At 38.5% G+C, this 7,892-nt stretch overlaps 1 protein-coding gene and 1 pseudogene across 5 annotated transcripts in view; one reads left to right on the top strand and one right to left on the bottom strand.

Moving 5' to 3' along the window:
• Nucleotides 1-7,892, top strand: part of APOOL (apolipoprotein O like) — a 141,465-nt gene that overhangs the window by 47,250 nt on the left and 86,323 nt on the right. For all 5 annotated transcript variants that reach the window (XM_035028808.1, XM_035028812.1, XM_035028809.1 and 2 more), the window contains exon 2: nt 41-145. In XM_035028808.1, coding sequence (XP_034884699.1) covers nt 41-145 — 105 coding nt within the window. The remainder of the gene's footprint in view (nt 1-40; nt 146-7,892) is intronic.
• LOC118025885 lies at nt 1,517-2,635 on the bottom strand (annotated as a pseudogene).

Here is a 7,892-nt window from a genome sequence, read left to right on the forward strand (position 1 = left end):
GGGAGCTTTTCAATTAAAAATAATGATATATCTTTCTCAGATGGGAAAGCTGACAACCATACCTGGAGGTCTGATATGTGCATCTATAACTGTGCATGCAGCTAAAGAAGAAGAATACAAAAAGCAGCTAGTAAAACCAGAGCAGGTAATTTGCCTACAAAAGTTTGTGCATTTTGTATAACATAAATATGATGCAAAAGCCATGAGTGTTTTTATTTTTGACTTCTCTCTCTTCATCAAAAATGTATTTGAAGTATTTGTTAGGCACATTTTATTAAGTTGAAAGAAATAGTCGTAGGGTGTGTCAAAATAAACACTGTATTTATTATATTTAAATCAAACATCTAAAATTCTAACTCCAGTGAAAAAAATTAGTGATTTTTCTTAGTGAATAATCAATTAGTAGTACAGGATCTTAGTACTTAGAAGCAGTCTGATTTTTTTTCTTGACAAATTTATACAAGTACACCTGATACTTGAAAACCTTAGTTTAAGAAATTCATTAAGATCTCAGCTTTGAAAGTGACCTTAGATGTTTTCTAGTGCAGTCTTCTGTGGTACTGTAATCCCCTCTACAATAGGCACACTAAGTGGCCATTTATCTTCTATAACAATAAAATTCTGGAAAAAGGAACCTAAGGCAGTCTATCCATTTTCTGGCAGCTCTCATTCAGCTTGAGGTCCTTCCTTATGTCAGACACAGCCGTGTCTCATAATAAGTTCTGTCCTTTGGCCTTGTATCTCTTGGCATTGGTACCATATAGAAAAATTCTCATCCCTCTTCCACAAAACAACTCTTCAGATATCAGTTACACTTTAAGTAATTTTGTATCCTGGATAAGTATATTAGTAGCTTTAACCCTCATATGTCATAGCTTGGAGTTCTTGCACTATAATGGTCATTCTTTGCCAAACATGTTTAGGATGGTTAGTGTTTTTTTCAGGTGACTGTAGGATAGAGTCAGATTCTGATAATATAGATAGATAATAATTTCTATTAATATAGATAATATATTTCTATTAATACTGCCTGAGATCACATTCGTTTTTATGTTTATATTTGTTTTGAGTGTCCTTATAATCAACCTTGCTTATAATCAGCTTTTGACCATGACATAGTAAACTTGGAGTTCTCTAAAATTAATTAAACTTCTTTATATGGGCTACTGGTAAGCTGTCTTTTTCCAATCTGTACTTAAGTATATGGACTTTTTGCACTCCATTACAGGTATAATTATGCCTGTTAAATTTTATTGATCTAGTCTATCATACCAGCTTGTTGATACTTAATTGTGGCTGTTGATTCTGTTCACCATTGTACCTTTTTTTTAAGGGGATCTTTCTCTTTTATTAGATAAAAAACACAAATAAAACCTGGAGGAACTGGGGGAAGGAAATACAGAAAAGGCCTGGGCAAAGCTCAGAGATGACAAAGGGGAAAAGCAGGGAGTAGAGGGGAAACAGTAAGAGCCCCAAGTCAGGGCATGAAAGAGGTTTCTAAAGAGTAAACATCTCCTTATTTGATGATAATTTTCTGGTGCAAGACTTGGGGCCCAGAGCCAGGGAGTGGCTCGGGAAGTGCTGAGGCAGTGGGTGGCAATCCATGGGCAATGATGTTCTACTTGTAGGCCTCATGGATGATCTTGAAGCCTTGAGCAGTGGTGTAGGGGATGTCTGTGACAGGGTCCCAGTACAGGGCTGGGCAGTGGGTCACAGGGCAGACCTCCCAAACAGAGACCTTGGGGGCAGCCCTTGGGAAAACCATTCCTCAAATGTCATATCACTGAAAGTAATGAAGGTACAGGAGCAGTGAGCAGGAGGGTTGATGGGTCCAGTGCTGGCACGGGGAGTCAGTGCAGAAGCTGTGGGAGCAGGATCCAGTCCTTCCACATCCACATTCTCTTCTTTAGGGCCTGGCTCCCCAACAAGCAGCACTGCCACTGAATGATAGGTGATTATGGGCCCAGGGCATGTCTACTTCTTGTGCACCTGCTTCTTTTTGTCAGCCTTGATCTGCTCATATGTTTCTAATAAACATAAGTTCAGCTCCTCTGTGATCTTGGCCTCTCTGAGCAGCACCTCCTGGATCAGTAGCCACTCCCAGTGGGGCCTCTTTCACTGCTGTGACTGGCACTGCCTCTCCTGTACCCAAAGGAATGTCTGTCACGTATGCTCAGCTGTAGACTGACACATGGAGTTCTGTCAGAGCCATTTTCCTGTAGTTCCTAGTGGCAGCAGTGCTTTCTCTTATTAGGCCTTCTGAGAGCTATCAGCTGGAGTGCTGACTTTTCGAGGTCTCAAGATCTTGAGAGGCTCCTTATATGCTTTGGTGACTACTCAGCACTTCCTTCTTGGCTCTTCTGCTTCTCTATCACTGGATGGTTCATCCCCTTCATGGATGTCGAAGTAGAGTCCACCTAATCCTTGTGTCTGACTGGTGCCCTTGATACTCATTATTTCCCAATTCCTCTGTGAAACCCCTGTAAGTCATCTGGTAGAACTCGTCTTTCTCCTCTGCCTCCAGGAATCCAGAAACCTGGTTCCCCACAGTCTTCTGGGGACCCGGTCCCCAGCCAAACTCATACCAAGACTGCGCTGCTACTAGCAGCCCCTCCCCCAGGGTCCTGTTCACCATTGCAATTTTTACCTTTTCCAGCCTGAAGTCACCCCTAAGCTTTATCTACATTCTTAGAGAAATGTATGTAAGTCTGAATCTGAATCCTGACTCCAGCACTGTTTGGATGACATTAAAGAGAATTCTTAATGGTGGCATAAATATTTGGTTGTATGAATGTACCGTTATCAAATGTACAATTTCTATAATTTTTTGGAAATGTAGCGTATTTCCAATTATTTTGCTGTTACAATCAATCAGTGCTTTGTTGAAACACCTTGTACGTAAATCTTTATGTACATTTCTGTTTCCTTAAAATGAATTTCTAGAAATGGAATTATAGGTCAGAAGGCATAAAAAATATCAATACATTGCCAAATTGACATGCATAAAGGTAGTATTCATTTAAAAACTATGTCCTGAATTCCTCTTGTATGTGTATGAGGCACTGTATAAGCACTGGGTAAAGTTTTATTAATTTTCATTAGCAGTCTAAGATAGTCACTTTCCTACATACTTGCTGATTCTCAGTTTTCTTTCTCCTTTTTATTAATCTTAGAGGATGATTTTAAGCTTACCTTGACACTCTCATCTTTGAAAAGCTCAAAATCTAGGTATTCCCGAAAATCTATTTGTCCCAAATAGCTGAATTTACATATTTCTGAATTTAAAAATAAATTTGTACTCTTTATTATAGAATACACAGAATTCCTTATATTTATTGTGTTCCACAGTACATTTTAAATAGAATTTAATTGAATTACTTATCAAACAAAATATTCTTTAATAACTGAAACTTTTTACTCTTAAGCCAGCACCTCCACATTTCCTTCTCCACCCCCCTCTGGTAACCACTTTTCTACTCTGTGCTTCTGAGTCTTTTTGTTTGTTGGTTAGTTTGCATTTCAGTTGTAAGTGAGATTGATCTTGTCTTCATTGGCTTATTGGCATTTGTATTTCTTTTTTTTATTCAAGTATAATTAACATATAGTGCTAAATCGTTTCAGGTATACAGTGTAATGATTCAACAATTCTATACACTTCTCTGTGCTCATCAAGATAAATATATGCTTAATTCCTTTTATCTATTTCACCCATCCCCCTGGCAACCACCAGTTCCTTCTCTGTATTTAAGAGTCTGGGTTTTTTTCTTTGTCTCTTTTGTCTTTGTTCATTTGTTTTATTTCTTAAATTCCACAAATAAGTGAAGTCTTTTGGTACTTGTCTTTCTCTGACTTAATTCACCTAACATTATACGTTCTAGGTCCATCCATGTTGGAAATGCTAATGTTTCATTCATTCCTTCTTATGGCTGAGGAATATTCCATTATATATATATATATATATATATATATATAAATTTTCCATTTGAGATATATATCCATTCATCAGTTGATGGGCATGTTGGTTGCTTCCATATCTTTGCTATTGTAAATATTGTTACAGTAAACATAGGAGTGCATATATCTTTTTGAATTAGTGTTTTTGTTTCCTTTGGATTACTCTAGTCTTGTAGTATATCTTGAAATCTGACATTGTAATACCTCAAGCTTTGTTCTTTTTTCTTACGATTGTTCAGCTAGGGGTGCCTGGGTGGCACAGTTGGTTAAGCAATCGACTCTTGGTTTCGGCTCAGGTTGTGATCTCAGGTCATGAGATTGAGCCCCACGTTGGGCTCTGTGCTCAGTGTGGAGTCTGCTTAGGATTCTCTCTCCCTCTCCTGCTTGTTTTCTCTCTCTCTCTCCCTCCCTCTCTCTGAAATAAATATATCTTTTTTTAAGAAAAAAAATTGCTTTCACCATTTGAGGTCTTTTGTGGTTACATACAAATTTGGGGATAATATGTCCTAGTTCTGTGAAAATTGTTCTTGGCATTTTGATAGTGATTGCATTAAATCTGTGGATTGCTTTGTGTAGGATGGACATTTTAGCAACGTTTATTCTTCTAGTCCATGAGGGTGGAATGTCTTTCCATTTCTTTGTGTCATCTTCAGTTTCTTTCATCAGTGATTTATAGGTTTTGGAGTACCAGTATTTCACCTTCCTGGTTAAGTTTATTCCTAGGTATTTTATTATTTTTGGTCCAGTTGTCATTGGGATTGTTTCCTTAATTTCTCTTTCTGCTACTTCATTATTAGTGTGTAGAAAAGCAATGAATTTCTGTATATTACTTTCATATCCTGTGACTTTACTGAATTATCAGTTGTGGTAGTTATTTGATGGTTCTTTAGGGTTTTCTACGTATAATACTGTCATCTGCAAAGAGTGAATGTTGTATTTCTTCCTTATCAATTTGGATGCCTTTTCTATCTTTTTCTTTTTCTTTTTTTTTATGTTTATTTATTTATTTTTTTATTCTTATGTTAATCCCCATACATTACATCATTAGTTTTAGATGAAGTGTTCCATGATTCATTGTTTGTGCATAACACCCAGTGCTTCATGCAGAATGTGCCCTCCTCAATACCCACCACCAGGCAAACCCATCCTCCCACCCCCTCCCCTCTAGAACCCTGTTTGTTTTTCAGAGTCCATCGTCTCTGATGTTTCGTCTACTCCTCCGATCTCCCCCGCTTCATTCTTCCCCTCCTGCTACCTTCTTCTTCTTTTTTTTTTTTCTTAACATATATTGCATTATTTGTTTCAGAGGTACAGATCTGAGATTCAACAGTCTTGCACAATTCACAGCGCTTACCAGAGCACATACCCTCCTCAGTGTCTATCACCCAGTCACCCCATCCCTCCCACCCCACCCCCGACTCCAGCAACCCTCAGTTTGTTTCCTACAATTAAGAATTCCTCATATCAGTGAGATCATATGATACATGTCTTTCTCTGTTTGACATATTTCACTCAATATAATACCCTCCAGTTCCATCCACGTCATTGCAAATGGCAAGATCCCATTCCTTTTGATGGCTGCATAATATTCCATTGTATATATATACCACTTCTTCTTTATCCATTTATCTGTCGATGGACATCTTGGCTCTTTCCACAGTTTGGCTGTTGTGGACATTGCTGCTATAAACATTGGGGTGCACGTACCCCTTCGAATCCCTACTTTTGTATCTTTGGGGTAAATACCCAGTAGTGCAATTGCTGGATCATAGGGTAGCTCTATTTTCAACTTTTTGAGGAACCTCCATACAGTTTTCCAGAGTGGCTGCACCAGCTTGCATTCCCACCAACAGTGTAGGAGGGTTCCCCTTTCTCCGCATCCCCGCCAACATCTGTCATTTCCTGACTTGTTAATTTTAGCCATTCTGACTGGTGTGAGGTGGTATCTCATTGAGGTTTTGATTTGGATTTCCCTGATGCCGAGCAATATTGAGCACTTTTTCATGTGTCTGTTGGCCATTTGGATGGCTTCTTTGGAAAAATGTCTGTTGATGTCTTCTGCCCATTTCTTGATTGGATTCTTTGTTCTTTGGGTGTTGAGTTTGATGAGTTCTTTATAGATTTTGGATACTAGCCCTTTATCTGATATGTCATTTGCAAATATCTTCTCCCATTCTGTCGGTTGTCTTTTGGTTTTGTTGACTGTTTCCTTTGCATAAGCTTTTTATCTTGATGAAGTCCCAATAGTTCATTTTTGCCCTTGCTTCCCTTGCCTTTGGCGATGTTTCTAGGAAGAAGTTACTTCGGCTGAGGTCGAAGAGGTTGCTGCCTGTGTTCTACTTGAGGATTTTGATGGACTCCTGTCTCACATTGAGGTCTTTCAACGATTTTGAGTCTATTTTTGTGTGTGGTGTAAGGAAATGGTCCAGTTTCATTCTTTTGCATGTGGCTATCCAATTTTCCCAACACCATTTGTTGAAGAGACTGTCTTTGTTCCATTGGACATTCTTTCCTGCTTTGTCAAAGATGAGTTGACCATAGAGTTGAGGGTCCATTTCTGGGCTCTCTATTCTGTTCCATTGATCTATGTGTCTGTTTTTGTGCCAGTACCATGCTCTCTTGATGATGACAGCTTTGTAATAGAGCTGGAAGTCCGGAATTGTGATGCCGCCGGCTTTGCTTTTCTTTTTCAACATTCCTCTGGCTATGCGGGGTCTTTTCTGGTTCCATAACAAATTTTAGGATTATTTGTTCCATTTCTTTGAAAAAAGTGGATGGTATTTTGATGGGATTGCATTGAATGTGTAGATTGCTCTAGGTAGCATTGACATCTTCACAATATTTGTTCTTCCAATCCATGAGCATGGAACGTTTTTTCATTTCTTTGTGTCTTCCTCAGTTTCTTTCATGAGTATTTTATAGTTTTCTGAGTACAGATCCTTTGTCTCTTTGGTTAGATTTATTCCTAGGTATCTTATGGTTTTGGGTGCAATTGTAAATGGGGTCGACTCCTTAATTTCTCTTTCTTCTGTCTTGTTGTTGGTGTATAGGAATGTCACTGACTTCTGTGCATTGATTTTATATCCTGCCACTTTACTGAATTCCTGTATGAGTTCTAGCAGTTTTGGGGTGGAGTCTTTTGGGTTTTCCACATAAAGTATCATATCATCTGCAGAGTGAGAGTTTGACTTCTTCTTTGCTAATTTGGATGCCTTTGATTTCTTTTTGTTGTCTGATTGCTGTGGCTAGGACTTCCAATACTATGTTGAATAGCAGTGGTGATAGTGGACATCCCTGCCGCGTTCCTGACCTTAGGGGGAAAGCTCTCAGTTTTTCCCTATTGAGAATGATATTCGCTGTAGGTTTTTCATAGATGGCTTTTATGATATTGAGGTATGTACCCTGTATGCCTATACTCTGAAGAGTTTTGATCAACAAAGGATGCTGTACTTTGTCAAAAGCTTTTTCTGCCTCTATTGAGAGGATCATATGATTCTTGTTCTTTCTTTTGTTAATGTGTTGTATCACATTGATTGATTTGCGGATGTTGAACCAACCTTGCAGCCCAGAGATAAATCCCACTTGGTCATGGTGAATAATCCTTTTAATGTACTGTTGGATCCTATTGGCTAGTATTTTGGTGAGATTTTTGCATCCATGTTCATCAGGGATATTGGTCTGTAATTCTCCTTTTTGATGGGGTCTTTGTCTGGTTTTGGGATCAAGGTAATGCTGGCCTCATAAAATGAGTTTGGAAGTTTTCCTTCCATTTCGATTTTTTGGAACAGTTTCAGAAGAATAGGTATTAATTCTTCTTGAAATGTTTGGTAGAATTCCCCTGGGAAGCCATCCGGCCCTGGGCTTTTGTTTGTTGGGAGATTTTTGATGACTGCTTCAATTTCCTTAGTGGTTATAGGTCTGTTCAGGTTTTCTATTTC

This window comes from Mirounga leonina, unplaced genomic scaffold (genome assembly GCF_011800145.1).
Source record: "Mirounga leonina isolate KUSES-001 unplaced genomic scaffold, KU_Mleo_1.0 Mir_204, whole genome shotgun sequence".
Taxonomy (NCBI): domain Eukaryota; kingdom Metazoa; phylum Chordata; class Mammalia; order Carnivora; family Phocidae; genus Mirounga; species Mirounga leonina.